This window comes from Lepidochelys kempii, chromosome 15, assembly GCF_965140285.1.
Source record: "Lepidochelys kempii isolate rLepKem1 chromosome 15, rLepKem1.hap1, whole genome shotgun sequence".
Classification (NCBI taxonomy): Eukaryota; Metazoa; Chordata; order Testudines; family Cheloniidae; genus Lepidochelys; species Lepidochelys kempii.
Genome location: NC_136394.1, coordinates 28,767,920 through 28,787,338, shown reverse-complemented (window position 1 = coordinate 28,787,338; position 19,419 = coordinate 28,767,920). Strand labels below are relative to the sequence as shown.

Here is a 19,419-nt window from a genome sequence, read left to right as displayed (position 1 = left end):
TTTTCTTGGCTCATTCACTGACTCACATGGCTACTCAGGCAAATAACTTCCTCTCAGATTCCTCATGTATAAAAGGAGGATAGCGATACTTAGCCAGGTTTTTGAATCCTGTGCACCAGTACGCAACAGGTGGTTCAGTGCCAAGGATTCTCCGGTGCCTCTGGCTTTGCACTGGTGCAGTGAATTTCACCACTTGTCAGCAGAGCTGTCTGCAAACAGACCGATTTCCCAAATCTCAGCTTTCCTTGAGGCCTCAGTGGCAAACACGTTGGCATTCATGAGCCTTCATGGGCTATTTACAGCATTAACCAACATACCTGAGCCCTGGTCTGAATCTGAGGGTCAAGAGCACTTCTTTTAAAGTATAACCTTCCTGGCTCTGGTAGTTTGCACTCAACTCAGTGGTGGCGGCTCGTAAAGTGAGAAATGACACTTGACAGCCTGTTATGGGTGCGCTCAGAGTGCCCATTAATGCCACCGGCCTTTGCTGTTGTCTGTAAATTGGTTTCACTCGTCCGACTTTTAAAGCGGTTTGTTTATATATAGCAACAATCCAGCTCAGCCACGTCCCCTGTGCACAGCCAATGAGGCACCACTCTTGTTCAGCTGGGGCAGTGTGGGATTTGTAATAATCCCCCCCATATCTCTGACTGAAGATCTCAACTCTGGATGCTGAGGAGAGGAAAGGCAGGCTCACAGGCCGACGGGTTGAACTCATGTTTGGCCAAGCCTAGAGGTGGCCATCGTGACCCGACCCCTGGGGAGTCCAGCGCTGATTTCCATCCCTATGCAGCAGACGAACAGGAGGCTTCTGCACCGCTTCCTTTAGCCCAGTTTGGGGGTGTTAAGTGGTGTAAAAGCATTGCGCTGGTTCTCTGCACCAGCCTCAGTTTTACCCACGGCCCATACGATGTCTGGCTGGGGCTTTCACCCAACACCTGGCCTCTGTCCCTGATCCAAGATGACTCAGCAGAGCTCCTACAAGGAATAATTTGTCTTAAATAAACTTGAAGGGAGCAGATGTCTCTGGGCATTGGGAATAGGCTCCCCGCCTCCAGGTTGTGAGCCTGGTCCTGGCTGAGTGATTTAAAGTCATTATACTGCCTTTGGGAGGAGAGTCAGCGGAGTCAGTCCACTTCCTGCTGGCCAGGTGTCCACAGCAGAATTGGCGCTAACTACAGCCTGGGTAGGGCAGGCCGGGCGCCAGGAGTGCTTGGGGGTTCCTGTGAAGTAGAGGCAACGGCCCAATGTGTGGTTGCCGAAATCACTTTGCTTTGCATCCTGTGCCATCTCCTAGGGCTAAGATAACAATAGCAAAAACTACCTGCAAACTCATTTTGGGAAGACACAGATTTCCCTCTCCCAGCTGCTCTGAATTCTACTTATTTTGCTGCTGAGCACACAGGGCTGTGGCCTCACTTTCTTAGTTCACCAGCTGCAAATCCAACTGAGCAGCCAACCAGCTTGCACTCAACCTGCCGAACAGCCTCGTCTCCATGACCCGCAGGCCTAGCTGTATGAAAAATACACACACCATGTCTAAATAAACAGAAAAAAAACATGTCAACAGATGAGTCAAGCCAGGGGGAGCCAGAGGGTGTAAGTAGATGTATTACATCAATTATGGATGTGTAATTTGCTTTCCTCTGTTATGCTGTACAACATAGCTACATGGTCGCTAATCTATGAGTTGCTTGGATACATTCTAGCCCAGTCAGATGAGTAGAAAGCCCAGAATAAACATGAAATACTGTTTGATTTTTAGCCAGCAGAACAAAATGGTTTGGATCATTAGTGTGTAGATTTTGGTGTGTGTTTTGTTTTTTCTTTAAACTCAGCGGGATAAAGACGTTTAAATAAATTGCTCTAGTGAACGAACATACTCAAGAACCATTGTGCAAAGGAGAACGAGGGGATGGGCATTGGTTGATATAAGTGAACGTGTCTGGAAACTCTATCATGCTGTATCAGCTACAACTATTGCAAAGACATGTCAGATGGGTTCCATAGAATTAAACTGAGCTCAGCATTTTGATACTGAAATTGTAGAGAATCTTGGAATGTATTTGAAATAGACTTCTCATGGACTTGATCTGAGCAAGGACTGGTAAGGTAAAGCCTACCAGGGAAACATGGTCTCTTCTAATCCTAGGAATGACCAGTTCTGGGCATAAGCCTAGACCCCCTGGAGTCACAGGTTCAATTCCCCACATGGTCAGCTTAGTTGGTCATCCTTCAGAAGCACATAAACTGAGTGCCATGCAGTTTACTAGGTGTGAGTCTTTCAGATATCTCCATGGACATGAAAGAATCCTGAAGGTTTGACCAACATTTCCAATGGTGAGCCATTTGCGCACATACTCAAGGAATAATTTATTCATTGACTATTTTACTCAACAACAAAAAAGTTCTTAAAATTATTCACCCAGTTCCAGTGGCAAACACAACGAAATCAAATGTCATGTATGTATTCAAATGACTATCTATGATAACCATTTGCACTGCAAGGCCAGCTCTGGTATGGACAGCATTAGGAGGAGAGATTTTGTCTGAGATTTTGTTAAGAAAAGAAAAGAAAAGAAAAGAAAATGGGATCTATAAATAAAGGTATTGAAAATAAATATAAAATCTGATCATCATTATTCCTCTTATCACAAGACTGAATGCTATTGAAAGACCATTTCTTGAGCACTAATCTAGATTGCAAACTCTCTGGGTCTTTCTAGTCGGTGTTTGTGGAGCAAAATGGTGTCTTCAGAGTAGCACATTCTGTGGAACAAACTGGCCTCCTCAGCACAGCGTGACCTAGTACATACGGTGCATATGAGATTACGCTGCCTGCAGGGTGCCATTTTAAAATGGCATCCTCCATGCTGTCTGGGAGGCAATACATCTGAAAATGGGATCACGCAGGGGGAAAGTTTGGGAACTGCATGCAATGGGGCCCTGAACCCTGCCTACAGCACTACTGTAATACAAAGAATAAATAATAATAATTTATGTATTTTCTTCTGGAGCTTCATGAGAACATAAAAATTACCAGACTAGATCAGGGCAGTGGTCCATTAAGTCTGGTATCCTGCTAGCCACACTGGCCAGCAATGCCTGCTTTAGAGGCAGGTGCAAGAAATCCTGCAGAAGGAACTGACCAAATAACCTTTTCACAGAGAAGTTTCTTCCTGACCCCCCTGAGAGGTTGTCTTATGCCCTGGAGCATGAGGGTTTATAACTCTTCCACAAGTCTTCTTTTATAACAAATAACCATATTATTCCACTTTGGATACTATTGTTAGCCATATAAATGGCGACGCCTTCAATGAATCCTACTAATGTCTTTGGCTCAATTATATCTTATGGCAAAAAGTTCCATAGCTAATTGCATAAGTGCATGAAAGCTGTTCTTCCTTGTGTTGCCCTCACTCGTCCCAGAAGCTATTCCTCTGTCCGTTTCAGACCTTCCCTGCACTGAGCACACCTGTAGCTCTTTATAGTTCTAGCCAAGTCATACCGTCATTTTTTACCTCATCGGGGCAGTGTTGCTATTGTCCCTCCAGGGGCTTTAGAGGCAGAATGGGGGAAGAGCTCTTTCCCTGTAAAAATATTAATTTCTCCATCTCACACAGGAACAAAAGATGGATATCCGCAAAATCATTATGCCCAAGGAGAAACATGCTTTGCGAGTCAACCAGCAGCAGTGAGCAGACCGGCAGGCTAACGTTTTTCTGTTAAGCCATCCTGCATGCCCTAAGCAATAACATTTGCGCTGAAGCAGTCTAATTTGTAACCAAGAGATTGGCCTCTCCCAACATAGGGTGAGGGGATTTACTGCATTTCGAAAGCAGATATTTTCTTATTTGGAGGAGGGAGCGCTTTTGTGGAATGGCCTGTTTTGTGGTAGGAACAGGGGGAGCTGAGCCTGACAAAAAGCAAAGTGATCTGACTCCATGCTCACATTTCAGTCTGAACCAAAACATTTTTTTGCAATGGGGAAGGGGAGTGGATAACTTGTTCTCAGACTTGCCCTTTTCACGCTTTCCCAAGTTACCAGCAAGACGAGAAACAGAAAAAGAACTACTGGGGCTCGTTAAATTATCCAGTGTGAATGATATTCAAAAGGAACTGACCCCCTCTCTCTGTTTGCAAGTCACCCGTGAGCCCGTTGATGGATTTCAAATGCAAACTTTATTCTCTGTTTTACAAAGGGGAACTGAAGTCCAGAGAATTTAATTTAATAATTTAATTTAGCGTTATTCCCTGTTTTACAAAGGTCCAGAGAATTTAAAGTCAAGATTCAGCAGAGAAATTTAGCACGTGTTTAATTTGAAGAATGTGGTTATGTTCCTCTCTGTTCTGCAGAGCACATAAAGGATCCTGGGGGATTCTCCATCACTGGTAATTTTTAAATCAAGATGGGCTGTTTCCTAAAAGATCTGCTCTAGGGATTATTGTGGGGCAGGTTTCCAGACTGTGTCATCCAGGAGGTCAGACTACGTGATCACAGTGGTCCCTTCTGGCCTTGGAATCTTTGCAGCTATGTATAAAGCACGTGTTTAGCTTCAAGCACATGCTTAAATGCCACTAAAAAGGACAAGTGCGCGGCACTTTTTTAGAATCAGGTCCCGTAAAACTGCCTCAAGTTGGGCCACCAGAAGTGTGGTGCTCAAAACCACATGTCCCTTCAGAAATTCCTGCTCATGGTGGCTCCAGATGGAATGGGCTACTGTCTCTTTCAAGAGGCATTAGCGGGCCAGGAGAGACGACTCGGCTTGATGCTGTTCAGTGGAGGTGGGCTGCGGTCCTGCTAGCCACAGGGAGGTTCCATTGGGTGACCCCCAGATTGCCTCTGTTTTGGCCCTTCTCACTAGGGGTCTGTGATGTTTTTGGTTAGCAGTTTGTGCACTCTGGAGGAAGACTGTCAAATCCATGAAAGCCAACCCTTTCTAGTCCTCTACCTGACTGTTAATGCAGGACATCGGTGTTTTACCGTCATAGCCAGCCAGCACGCAGCCTTGCTTTGCTGTATCATTAAATTAACTCTCAGCAGTTTTCCTCTCTGCCCGGGAGATTATGTAAGACTGATTGATGTACCGACGCTGTCTTTGTTATTGTTGCGTTTGGTTGCTGAATTCTTCTTGTGCTCTCTCAGAGGATGGAGATTGTCAACTGTGCTAACTTAGTCTCCCACAGAAGTTATTTTTAAAAAAATCCCTAATGAAATGTGAGTTTAAAGGCAGATTTGATGGTCTTGGGGTGACCCACATGAATCCACAGTTTAGTACTGACATACTACAAAATGGGTATCATAAACAGGGGACAAGGCAGGATAAAGGCAGGGTAAAATACCCATTTAAGGGGGCGGAGGGAGTCTGTTATAAGACCCCCAAATCGTTTTTATAATGCAAAACAAAGTGGGAGTTTGCCCCCTGGCATTTGGTCCAGCCACGCTGCAGTCGGCTGAGCCTGGAGTTGGTCAAAAATGAGTGGATATTTTATTTATTTATTTTTTTTTTTGGTGCAAAAATGTGGAATTTGAAAATTTTTGACAAATTCCAAGCCACTCCAGCCAAGACCTTTTATGGGAAGTTTCAGTCCCCAGCATGGACCACAAGTGACAGCTGCAACACAAACATGACATAGAATTTTTCCACGCCAAAGTGAAGGGCCCAGTCATGGCATGGCCTCGAACCCCAAGCAACAGGCAGCGTGATTGGCTTAGAATCTGTCTCCCAGGTTCCCACTACTCCCAGGACCACACCGGGTGTGGCATGCATCCCCTGGGAGGCTGGCATAGCAACTGTAGCTGGTGCAATGGAATGGAGGGAGCCAAGGCTCCGCACACTCTCCACCCACTTCCCACCTCCTCCTCCCCCTTGGTCCCACAGAGACTGTTCTTCCTGCTTCCCGCAATCCAAGTAGCTGGTGCCAGGGAATTACCCCCTTATTTACTTGGGAGGTCACGCAAGGCAGCCCACAATCTGGCCCTCAGGAAGGTGCGTGTGGATATGCAGGGGGTGAATTCATATTGTCCTCATTTGAGCTAAATGGCACCATGCCCCACCCAGGGCTCCGTGGAAATGGCACAGTCCAGCCCTCGGGCCTTTTCCGAGGAGGTAATGCTAGGTGGACCATGCAAATAGAACTGTATAGCAGGAACAGAAAGGAGTGACGCGTATCATAGAATCATAGAATATCAGGGTTGGAAGGGACCTCAGGAGGTCATCTAGTCCAACCCCCTGCTCAAAGCAGGACCAATCCCCAATTTTTGCCCCAGATCCCAAATGGCCCCCTCAAGGATTGAACTCACAACCCTGGGTTTAGCAGGCCAATGCTCAAACCACTTGAGCTATCCCTCCCTCCCTCCTACACTGTGGAGATCACACCACGAGCCTGGGGCAAGACTTGGCCCAAAGCCTGAAGTCTTTCCTCAGGCAAAATTCCTACTGGAGCCAAAGAAAGTGTTGCCTGAATAAGGACTGCTGGGTTTGGGGCCATTTGAAATGCACTAAGCGAATTCCTAGTAACAAATCTACCAAGACATTGTGATGGCTTGAAAGACTCAAAACTCTGTTTCAGAGCAGTGAGGACAAGAAGGGGAAACAGAATCAGCTGTATGTGCTGGCATGTGAGCAGGTGGCTACACTTCTCAAGGGCCTTCCATTAACTGTGGTTTTCAGGTCCCTGTTACTTTATGTTTTACAGCTATTGCTCCTTCATTGACAACACAAGTCAGCGGCTGCTTTGAAATGAGGTACCTTTAGACCAGTGGCTCTTCACCTTTCCAAACTACTGTACCCCTTTCAGGAGTCTGATTTGTCTTGCGTCCCCCCAAGTTCCAGCTCACTCAAAAACTACGTGCTTACAAAATCAGACATAAAAAGACAAAAGTGTCACAGCACCCTATTACTGAGAAATGGCTGACTTTCTCATTTTTACCACATAATTATAAAATAAACCAACTAATATAAATATTGTGCTTACATTTCAGTGTATAGTATATAAAGCTGTATAAAGTCATTGTCTGGTATGAAATTTTAGATTGTACTGACTTCGCTAGGGCTTTTTATGTAGCCTGTTTTAGAACTAGGCAAATCTCTAGATGTGTTGATGCAGACCTCTGCATACCCCCAGGGATCTGTGTACCCCGATTGAGAACCACTGCCTTAGACCATCCCTGACATATGTCAGTTTCGGGAAGAAGGGGTAAATCAAGAGTAGTTACATTGAATTAAATGGAATTCTACCCACCTATCTATCGATGAGTTTTCATGGCAGGGAGGAGAATTTGGCCTGTGCACCATTCATAGGAGCTGACTCCGTGGGTGCTCTGGGCCTGGAGGCAAGGGGTGGAGTGGGGCAGGGTCTGGGGCAGAGCCAGGGGTCGAGCACCCCCCAGCACAATGGAAAGTCAGTGCCAGTGACACCCTTTATGTTCTTTTGCTCATTAATAAAGCACATTTCCTTCCCTACTCACAGTAGTGTATTTTTTAGTTTAAATCTCCTCTGCTGCCTTTCTTCTGAAATCCTTAAAGTTGTCCAGTTCCTGAGATCCCTGTTGATAGGCCATCGGAAGTCACAGAGATAGCAAAAGTGCTGGTGACGCCTGTGACCTTGCATTTTAAATGTTTCCAATACGCATTAAATTGTTAAAGCTAAGAATGCAATAGACCAAGCTTAGTTTTCAGGTTTGAGCCTCTAAGTCAGTTAAAGACAATTTAATTTCGTAGAGGACCTTGGATGATACTTTGAATGATAGAACCAAATTTTATTAAGGGGAAAATGACTAGTAACAGGCATGCACATTACCATTAATACTATATATATCCTGCTAAAACCAGTTATAACCAAACACGGCCCTGGTCCTTCTTGCTCACTTGAATGTTCACATCTGATTGACTCCAACTTTTATTTTTAACTTTTGCTCACACTAACGAACTCAATTTCTCATACTCCTCTATTCTTAGGCCAAAGCCTAATCTCCACTTATTTCTTAACCGAGCACATTTTAAAGGCTACCCGCCCCTCTCACCTTTGTTGTAGAGCGATCCATCGAAGTAATAGCTCCCAGTGTAGAAACCTGTAGCTAGCTCGATGAGATGGCGCGCCCAAGTGTTGCCCGCCCCGGGAAAGCTTGCCAGAGCTATCAGTTGTTTGGACCGAGCTGGTAAAAACCTTCTATCCATACAACGATTGTCTAGAAAGAGAATAAATGGAAGATGTGTCAAGGTGCAATACATAAGATTCCACCACTGAGGTAAGGGGAAGAGAGGTTTTCAGATCTCAGGGGACATACTAACGGAGATGTGGAAATGGTCATTCAGTGATTGGTCATAATGGCCACCGTGGGGGAGTCTCTTTTCCCGCCCCAGGAGCTGAAACAGCGTTCGGCTTGTTTTGTGGCTAAAGCACCAGGTACCATCCAAACTCCCCTCCACTGTGGCCGCCTCAAGGTTTATTACTATTTTCTGGATCTGTGGACAGTGTGTCAAGAAACATTCCTGCTATTTTGCTGCTACATCCTCAGCCTCGTGTTTGTGTATGATGCATCCCAAACTAAGCACTCTTCCATCAGTTCCTGTGGCCACTGGGGCCTTTCCAGTGATACAGCGACTCTCCTGCCAGTTTCAGGTTCCGCTTTGGCAGCAGGGCATATGAACCACATAGCTCTGGCAGTGAGGATAAGAGGGGGAAACAGAAGGAAAATCAGCTGTATATGCTGGTATTTAAAGACGTGACTACATTACTCAAGGGCCTTCCATTAACTGTGGTTTTCAGGTCCCTGTTACTTTATGTTTTACAGCTATTGCTCCTTCATTGACAACACAAGTCTGCAGCTGTGATGGCTGGCTGGATCCCAGCTGTGCTGCTTTGAAATGAGGAACCTTCAGACCATCCCTGACATGCTTTGCAGGGGGCTGGGATGTGGGGAGGGTGATGGGGATTGCAGGGATTGGAGAACCATCTCCGGGCCGATCCTGCAGGGAGCATCACTTGGACGGGTTTCAATGTACAAACATGAAAGGAAATGATCACTTCCCAAAGGATCCCCCACAGAGTTAAAAGCCGTCATCTAAAGTAAGAATGGCCAACAGGAAGACACACAGATCCACCCCCAAAAGGCACAAGAATCTTTGTGGCCAAGCCAGACACACTGTGACACTCCCATTTGTTTGTCAAAGCTTTTTCTTCTGCTACCCAGCTCCGCCATCATATAGTGACCCCTTCTGAAGGCAGATGGACTACAGCAAAGGACACCATGTGTGCTAATAACAGTGCGTATGTCCTAGAGGCAGACCTGGGCTGCAGTTCAAACTTTGGCCCCAGAGGCCCTGGGATGTCTAGATCAGGGACTTGGGTTTGGCCTATTATAGCTATGGGGGATCTGAGGTGAATTTTTTGGGTACAGAGCTGGACATCCATTTCAAAGGTGGTTTTGCTTCAAGGACATGTGTATGTGATAGTCTGAGTGTACTGGTGGATGTATATCTAATCTGTAGGTACTGTGGGTGTGTGCACACAGTGGAGGTGTGTGCATGCTTGAGTGTATACCTTAATGGGTTTGTGTGTGCAGATGCCCTGTGCTAGCTTATCTCTGGAATAATCATTCTCATTATAGCTGTTCTCTACTGCCTGGTGACTTGGCCCTTAGACTGAAAATCACATCAGGTCCCTAGACCGTTCCCTTCTAGGATATCATTTTGCAGCTTGGAAGACGGGCTGGCTTGGCTCCAGGAGTAAACATTCATAGAATCATAGAATCATAGAATATCAGGGTTGGAAGGGACCCCTGAAGGTCATCTAGTCCAACCCCCTGCTCGAAGCAGGACCAATTCCCAGTTAAATCATCCCAGCCAGGGCTTTGTCAAGCCTGACCTTAAAAACCTCTAAGGAAGGAGATTCTACCACTTCCCTAGGTAACGCATTCCAGTGTTTCACCACCCTCTTAGTGAAAAAGTTTTTCCTAATATCCAATCTAAACCTCCCCCACTGCAACTTGAGACCATTACTCCTCGTTCTGTCATCTGCTACCATTGAGAACAGTCTAGAGCCATCCTCTTTGGAACCCCCTTTCAGGTAGTTGAAAGCAGCTATCAAATCCCCCCTCATTCTTCTCTTCTGCAGGCTAAACAATCCCAGCTCCCTCAGCCTCTCCTCATAAGTCATGTGTTCTAGACCCCTAATCATTTTTGTTGCCCTTCGCTGGACTCTCTCCAATTTATCCACATCCTTCTTGTAGTGTGGGGCCCAAAACTGGACACAGTACTCCAGATGAGGCCTCACCAATGTCGAATAGAGGGGAACGATCACGTCCCTCGATCTGCTCGCTATGCCCCTACTTATACATCCCAAAATGCCATTGGCCTTCTTGGCAACAAGGGCACACTGCTGACTCATATCCAGCTTCTCGTCCACTGTCACCCCTAGGTCCTTTTCCGCAGAACTGCTGCCTAGCCATTCGGCCCCTAGTCTGTAGCGGTGCATTGGATTCTTCCATCCTAAGTGCAGGACCCTGCACTTATCCTTATTGAACCTCATCAGATTTCTTTTGGCCCAATCTTCCAATTGGTCTAGGTCCTTCTGTATCCTATCCCTCCCCTCCAGCGTATCTACCACTCCTCCCAGTTTAGTATCATCCGCAAATTTGCTGAGAGTGCAATCCACACCATCCTCCAGATCATTTATGAAGATATTGAACAAAACCGGCCCCAGGACCGACCCTTGGGGCACTCCACTTGACACCGGCTGCCAACTAGACATGGAACCATTGACCACTACCCGTTGAGCCCGACAATCTAGCCAGCTTTCTACCCACCTTATAGTGCATTCATCCAGCCCATACTTCCTTAATTTGCTGACAAGAATACTGTGGGAGACCGTGTCAAAAGCTTTGCTAAAGTCAAGAAACAATACATCCACTGCTTTCCCTTCATCCACAGAACCAGTAATCTCATCATAAAAGGCAATTAGATTAGTCAGGCATGACCTTCCCTTGGTGAATCCATGCTGGCTGTTCCTGATCACTTTCCTCTCATGCAAGTGCATCAGGATTGATTCTTTGAGGACCTGCTCCATGATTTTTCCAGGGACTGAGGTGAGGCTGACTGGCCTGTAGTTCCCAGGATCCTCCTTCTTCCCTTTAACATTGTTAGAGACGGGATCAATCCTCACAACCTTTCATCCTTAGCCTCAGAATGGGTCCCAGTTTAACTTTCCGTGGACATTGCCCCTCAGTATCCCCTTGCTTAGTGGGAGGCTGGGTTTTATTAGGGGGTTGTCCCTGGAGTACGCATTAACAGAATATTCCAAGGGACAGAGAGTCGACCCGAGGATTTCTCCGTGGTTTGGAAGCACACTGGTTCTCCTGTTTTATTCTAGTTATGTCTTTCTTCATCCTCATTGCTAAAGATGCAAAAGAATGCATCACTGGCTGTACTATAGAGAAAATGTGTCAACTCCGTATGGCTTGCTGTCGTCTCCTGGAGCAGACAGAAGCAGTACACAATTAGATGGCTGCATTGGGGAAAGCCTCACTCACTGTAGAAACACTGAAAAGTGCCAGCCACTAAGATATTCTAACTGGGTACAGCTGCTCTAGTTCAAAATTCTGCTGCTTTCGAGGAGCAGCTGGCCAACTCAGATAGGTGACAGGATCACAAAATGCTCAGGAACTGAACATTATAGAAGTATGCGGGTGGATCTCCCATCCTGGTACTGACCACACTTAGTGCTGCTTTGCTTGAGATCACTGTGCAAGGTGGAATGGGTTTAAGTTAGATCCTTTGTGTTCATTGTTTTCTGACGGTGACATCATTGACCTCGCACAGAATTTGGCAGTTCAACTTGCAGGCATTTTGGAGGTAACATGTTCTAAGAGTTCCTTCCCCTGGTTGCTTCTCTAAAAGATGGGTTATTGCTATTGTTCCTATCCCATGCCCTCCTCCGCTCACCAGAGTCTCCAGATAAAATAAAAGGAACAGCATTATCCTGGCCAAACATCTGCTCCAATGACTAGATCATGAAAGGCAGCACTGAGGAGCTGCAACGTTTGCCTACAGGATGCTGCAGATGGACAGAGGAGTGGCTTTTAAGTGCCAATAATAGATTCTCTGCTCCCACCTATTAGGCTTTCAGCTGCTGAAGTGGGATCAACATTTTATCTTCCCAACACTGATCCCCTGTGCTGAATGCAGCTTATCACCTTCCAGAGCTGGGGATGCCAGCCCAATACTGCATGTCCAGGACTGTTGTCAATCTTATGTAGAATAACCCAGATATATGTTTCAGAGTAGCAGCCGTGTTAGTCTGTATCTGCAAAAAGAAAAGGAGGACTTGTGGCACCTTAGAGACTAAATATGTTAGTCTCTAAGGTGCCACAAGTCCTCCTTTTCTAGATATATGTATAGTTCCTAAGCTGGGTATGTATAAATGCATCCTGCTCTTTTATGTTGATTAATGCAAAAGCATTTTTCAAATGACCACAGAGAAGAGGAGAACTGGAGGAATACTGTACAATAAATCCCTGTGCACACTTGTCTGACTTTTGAAGCCAATTCTCCTGGGCTGGCTGGTGACTCTTTCTCATTCCCATCCCATGAACCTGCCAGTGAACACGAATTGCAAGAATGTTTGTCCAAAGAGCGAAGGCTAAAGAGAATTTTACAGATTATTGGACACTAGGATGGGGGAGCACATGACTTACCTGCCTCCCAGGGAGCTCTGAAGTTTAATGGACAATTAATGTTTGCAGAATGCACTGAGCTCCTTGGATAGCTCCATGCTAAATGTTATTAACAGGAAACTTTCTACCCTTTTTATTTTCTAGCAAAAGCTAAAACTGCTTGAGAAAGTCCCTACAGGAGTTTTTGTACAGAACACAAGTAACCACGTTATAGCAAAACAATGTGTTGCAGATGTCCTTTGAAGCCTTTGCTTACTTTGGGCCCTAATGAAATTGATAAAAAAAGAATCTCCTTAAATGCAGAGCAGAGGGCTCCTTTTTATTTACTTAACGTTTTTTGGAACAATCTTGATGGAGCTGGGTCGGGAAGGAATTTTCTTCCAGGGCAGATTGGAAGAGGCCCTGGGGGTTTTTCGCCTTCCTCTGTAGCATGGGGCAGGGGTCACTTGCTGGAGGATTCTCTGCTCCTTGAAGTCTTTAAACCATGATTTGAGGATTTCAATAGCTCAGACACAGGTGAGATGTTTTTTGCAGGAGTGGGTGGGTGAGATTCTGTGGCCTGCGTTGTGCAGGAGGTCAGACTAGATGATCATAAGGGTCCCTTCTGACCTTAATGTCTATGAGTCTATGAGACCTTGAATGGGGGCTGGGAGAAGTCGCCTCTAATGAAAAGCCCTTGAGTTTTCTGTTTAGGATTCCTTCCTCTAATTTCCTGGACTGGCTTTTCCTTTTCTCCTTCCTTGACCCACAGTCTTTTAGCCTGTGTTGTAACTTGTATGGATCTACTCTCAGCCTTGCCTCTGTGAAATGCTAACAGAGTTCAGAAGACAAAGGCACATCTGTCACCCACTCACCAGAAGACAAGCATATTCTTGCAGTCTTCTGCTGAGCAATTTCATGTATGTATCTACTTTGCATTGCAAGCTGGCAAAGTCAAAATGGTCTATGGAGGTTTGAGGATATTTCTTTCTATGACAGTAATCCCCCAAGCACCTTTCTGTAACATTTCTCAAGCACTGATGTCTTCAAACATGATACCTCTGGGCTTTCCGCCTTCATTTAGGCCGCGTTTTCACAGGGTAATAATGTTTTGTGCTCAAAGAGGGATTTCAAAGTACTTGACAAGCATGGATAGATTAATAAAACCTCATCACCCCCCTGTGAGGAATGTTAGTGGCATTTTATGGATGGGGAAACCGAGACACAAAGCGATTAAGTGGCATGCACAGCAAGTCAATGGCAGTGCCAGGAGCTGCACCCAGAAATGCTAATGCTCAACCTAGCTATGATCACCAGACACGGGCTTCCAACTAGGTGCAAGAACAAAGCAGCTAGTCCCACATATCTGAATGAAGCTGAACCCTAAATTCTTTTTGGTTAGCTAGTGAGATAACTGAAAAGCATTGTCACACGCGGGGCCTACAGGCATTCAGAAGGGACTGATATGCAACGATCCCATGTGATGAAAGTCAGAACCACCCAAACAAGAAGAAAATGCTGCAGTGAATGGAAATGAACAGCCTAGTTGGGACACCGGGTGCTTCTTTGGGAAGGAGACTGGATTTGTCACATTTTGCTTTCAAACAGTCTTCACAGCCTCCTGCACTCTTCCCCCAGGGCAGCAATGGACAGCAGATGCATTGGGATGTCTGGAGGGCTCTGTGACAGAAGATCAGAGACCCATTATTAACCAGTGATTGGTTATTCTGGCCTGTAACTTATTGACAGTGACAAGGAAAAAAAAAAAAGAAAGAAAAGTCTGCTGAAGGCAGATGGCAAACTGTTATTTCCTGTGTCTGATCTAAGCAGTAATTAAAGTCGCATGTTCAAAGGAGGATTTATTTCCTGGGAAATTGAAATAAATGGTCATTTTTAATGAACACCGAATGGATATTTGGAAGCCCGGGTTCTTTTATCCAGGATGACAGAACGCTCAGAGCTCCACGTATTCTATGGCCAGTTTGGACACGAGTGGAAAAGCTGAAATCTGCCGCAGAGACATATGACCATCTGATCAGTCAGTGTGTCCTTCCTCCCACCCCTTACTCCTGTGCCCAGGTAAGAAAGAAAGGAAAAGCTACACAGGAAATACAGCTGGGGCAGAGGAACCAAATGTCAGTATAATGTTCAGGGCAGCTCCACTCTGTGGCCCAGATTAGGACCATTAAACAACGGAAGTAGAGTCTGCTGCCACAGAATTCCCCCAAGAGCCCAGCAGAGGCTAGCACCGGGCACTTGGTGTGTGTGTGTGTGCGGGGGTTAATCTAGTTCTATAGAGCCCACCTGCTGGGCTGAATGTAAATTCACCAAGTCCTGGGGTCTCAAGGTATGTCTACACTACGAAATGAGGTCGAATTTATAGAAGTCGGTTTTGTAGAAAGCGTTTTTATACAGTTGATTGTGTGTGTCCGCACACAAATGCTCTAAGTGCATATAGTCAGCGGAGTGTGTCCACAGTACTGAGGCAAGCGTCGACTTCCGGAGCGTGGCACTGTGGGTGGCTATCCCACAGTTCCCGCAGTCTCCACCACCCATTTGAATTCTGGGTAGAAATCCCAGCGCCTGATGGGGCTAAAACATTGTCGCGGGTGGTTCTGGGTACATATCGTCAGGCCCCCGTTCCCTCCCTCCCTCCGTGAAAGCAAGGGCAGACAATCGTTTTGCGCCTTTTTTCTTGAGTTACCTGTGCAGATGCCATACCACGGCAAGCATGGAGCCCACTTAGCTCACCGTCACCGTATGTCTCCAGGGTGCTGGCAGACTTGTTACTGCATTGCTACACAGCAGCAGTTTATTGCCTTTTGGCAGCAGACAGTGCAGTATGATTGGTAGCCGTCGTCAACGTAGTCCTAGGTGCTCTTTTAACCGGGCTCCTGGGCAAACACGGGAGTGACTCAGCCAGGTCATTTCCCTTGTTTCGTCTTGTGGCGATTCAGTCCCGCACTGTCTTTTAATCTGCAGCTAGCAGAAGACGATGGCCAGTAGTCATACTGCACCATCTTCTGCCGAGCACGCAGGTGTTGACGATGGCTAGCGGTCGTACTGCACAGTCTGCTGCCAGCAAGATGTAGAAAGATAGATGAAGTGGCTCAAAACAAGAAATAGACCAGATTTGTTTTGTATTCATTTTCTCCTCCTTCCCTCCCTCTGTGAAATCAATGGCCTGCTAAACCCAGTTTTGAGTTCTATCCTTGAGGTTTTGAGTTCTGTCCTTGAGGGGGCCATTCAGTTTCTCGCAAAGCCATCCCCTTTGTTGATTTTAATTCCCTGTAAGCCAACCCTGTAAGCCATGTCGTCAGTCGCCCCTCCCTCCGTCAGGGCAACGGCAGACAATCGTTGTGCGCCTTTTTTCTGTGCAGACGCCATATCACGACTAGCATGGAGCCTGCTCAGATCACTTTGGCAATTAGGAACACATTAAACACCATGCGCGTTATCCAGCAGTATATGCAGCACCAGAACCTGACAAAGTGATACCGGGCGAGTAGGCGACGTCAGCGCGGTGACGTGAGTGATGAGGACATGGACACAGACTTCTCTCAAAGCACGGGCCCTGGCAATGTGGGCATCATGGTGCTAATGGGGCAGGTTCATGTGGTGGAACGCCGATTCTGGGCTTGGGAAACAAGCACAGACTGGTGGGACCGCATAGTGTTGCAGGTCTGGGACGATTCCCAGTGGCTGCGAAACTTTCACATGCATAAGGGCACTTTCATGGAACTTTGTGACTTGCTTTCCCCTACCCTGAGGCGCAAGAATACCAAAATGAGAGCAGCCCGCACAGTTGAGAAGGGAGTGGCAATAGCCCTGTGGAAGCTTGCAACGCCAGACAGCTACCGGTCAGTCGGGAATCAATTTGGAGTGGGCAAATCTACTGTGGGGGCTGCTGTGATGCAAGTAGCCAACGCAATCAAAGATCTGCTAATATCAAGGGTAGTGACCCTAGGAAATGTGCAGGTCATAGTGGATGGCTTTACTGCAATGGGATTCCCTAACTGTGGTGGGGCCATAGACGGAACCCATATCCCTATCTTGGCACCGGAGCACCAAGCCGGCGAGTACATAAACCGCAAGAGGTACTTTTCAATAGTGCTGCAAGCTCTAGTGGATCACAAGGGACGTTTCACCAACATCAACGTGGGATGGCCGGGAAAGGTACATGACGCTCGCATCTTCAGGAACTCTGGTCTATTTCAAAAGCTGCAGGAAGGGACTTTATTCCCAGACCAGAAAATAACCATTGGGGATGTTGAAATGCCTATAGTTATCCTTGGGGACCCAGCCTACCCCTTAATGCCATGGCTCCTGAAGCCGTACACAGGCAGCCTGGACAGTAGTCAGGAGCTGTTCAGCTACAGGCTGAGCAAGTGCAGAATGGTGGTAGAATGTGCATTTGGACGTTTAAAAGCACGCTGGCGCAGTTTACTGACTCGGTTAGACCTCAGCGAAACCAATATTCTCACTGTTATTACTGCTTGCTTTGCACTCCACAATATCTGTGAGAGTAAGGGGGAGATGTTATGGCTGGGTGGGAGGTTGAGACAAATCGCCTGGCTGCTGATTATGCACAGCTAGACACCAGGGCGGTTAGAAGAGCATAGGAGGGCGCGGTGCGCATCAGAGAAGCTTTGAAAACCAATTTCATGACTGGACAGGGTACGGTATGAAAGTTCTGTTTGTTTCTCCTTGATGAAACCCCCCACCCCTTGGTTCACTCTACTTCCCTGTAAGCTAACCACCCTCCCCACTCCCTTCGATCACCACTTGCAGAGGCAATAAAGTCATTGTTGCTTCACATTCATGCATTCTTTATTCATTCATCACACAAATAGGGGGATAACTACCAAGGTAGCTCAGGAGGGGTGGTGGAGGAGAGAAGCACCAGGAGGGGTGGTGGAGGAGGGAAGGACAAGGCCACCCAGCACTTTAAAAGTTTAAAACTTTAAAACTTATTGAATGCCAGCCTTCTGTTGCTTGGGCAATCCTCTGGGGTGTAGTGGCCGGGTTGCCGGAGGCCTCCCCACCGCATTCTTGGGTGTCTGGGTGAGGAGGCCATGGAACTTGGGGAGGAGGGCGGTTGGTTACACAGGGACTGTAGCGGCGGTCTGTGCTCCTGCTGCCTTTCCTGCAGCTCAATCATACACTGGAACATATTGGTTTGATCCTCCAGCAGCCTCAGCCTTGAATCCTGCGTCCTCTCATCATGCTGCCGCCACCTTTCAGCTTCAGCCCTCTCTTCAGCCTGTCACTTACTCTCTTCAGCCCGCCACCTCTCCTCCCAGTCATTTTGTGCTTTCCTGCACTCTGACATTGTCTGCCTCCATGCATTCGTCTGTGCTCTGTCAGTGTGGGAGGACAGCATGAGCTCAGAGAACATTTCATCACGAGTGCATTTTTTTCGCCTTCTAATCTTCGCTAGCCTCTGGGAAGGAGAAGATCCTGTGATCCTTGAAACACATGCAGCTGGTGGAGAAAAAAAAAGGGACAGTGGTTTTTAAAAAGCTACATTTTATAGAACAATGGCTACACTCTTTTACGGTAAACCTTCCTGTTAACATTACATACACAGCACATGTGCTTTCATTACAAGGTCGCATTTTGCCTCCCCCAGCGCGTGGCTAGCCCCTCCCCCCTTCCCGTGGCTAACAGCAGGGAACATTTCTGTTCAGCCACAGGCAAACAGCCCAGCAGGGACGGGCACCTCTGAATGTACCCTTAAGAAAAGCACCCTATTTCAATCAGGTGACCATGAATGATATCACTCTCCTGAGGATAACACAGAGAGATAAAGAACGGATGTTGTTTGAATGCCAGGAAACATACACTGCAATGCTTTGTTCTACAATGATTCCTGAGTACGTGCTACTGGCCTGGAGTGGTAAAGTGTCCTACCATGAAGGACGCAATAAGGCTGCCCTCCCCAGAAACCTTTTGCAAAGGCTTTGGGAGTATATCCAGGAGAGCCACGAATGCCAGGGCAAATTAATCATTAAACATGCTTGCTTTTAAACCATGTATAGTATTTTAAAAGGTACACTCACCAGAGGTCTCTTCTCCGCCTGGCGGGTCCGGGAGGCAACCTTGGGTGGATTTGGGAGGTACTGGCTCCAGGTCCAGGTGAGAAACAGTTCCTGGCTGTCGAGAAAAATGGTTTCTCCGCTTGCTTGCTGTGAGCTATCTACAACCTCATCATCATCATCTTCCTCGTCCCCAAAACCTGCTTCCGTGTTGCCTCCATCTCCATTGAAGGAGTCAAACAACACGGCTGGGGTAGTGGTGGCTGAACCCCCTAAAAAGGCATGCAGCTCATCATAGAAGCGGCATGTTTGGGGCTTGGACCCGGAGCGGCCGTTGGCCTCTCTGGTTTTCTGGTAGGTTTGCCTCAGCTCCTTAAGTTTCAAGCGGCATTGCTTCGGGTCCAAGTTATGGCCTCTGTCCTTCATGCCCTGGGAGATTTTGACAAATGTTTTGGCATTTTGAAAACTGGAACGGAGTTCTGATAGCACGGATTCCTCTCCCCATACAGTGATCAGATCCCGTACCTCCGGTTCAGTCCATGCTGGAGCTCTTTTGCGATTCTGGGACTCCATCATGGTCATCTCTGCTGATGAGCTCTGCATGGTCACCTGCAGCTTGCCACACCGGCCAAACAGGAAATTGAAATTCAAAAGTTCGTGGGCCTTTTCCTGTCTACCTGGCCAGTGCATCTGAGTTGAGAGTCCTGTCAAGAGCAGTCACAATGA

General features: G+C 46.9%; 1 protein-coding gene across 1 annotated transcript in view; it reads right to left on the bottom strand.

Moving 5' to 3' along the window:
• Positions 1–19,419, bottom strand: part of WSCD2 (WSC domain containing 2) — a 132,946-nt gene that overhangs the window by 16,564 nt on the left and 96,963 nt on the right. The window contains exon 7 of the mRNA XM_073313578.2: positions 8,027–8,191. Within this exon, the coding sequence (XP_073169679.1) occupies positions 8,027–8,191 (165 nt within the window). The remainder of the gene's footprint in view (positions 1–8,026; positions 8,192–19,419) is intronic.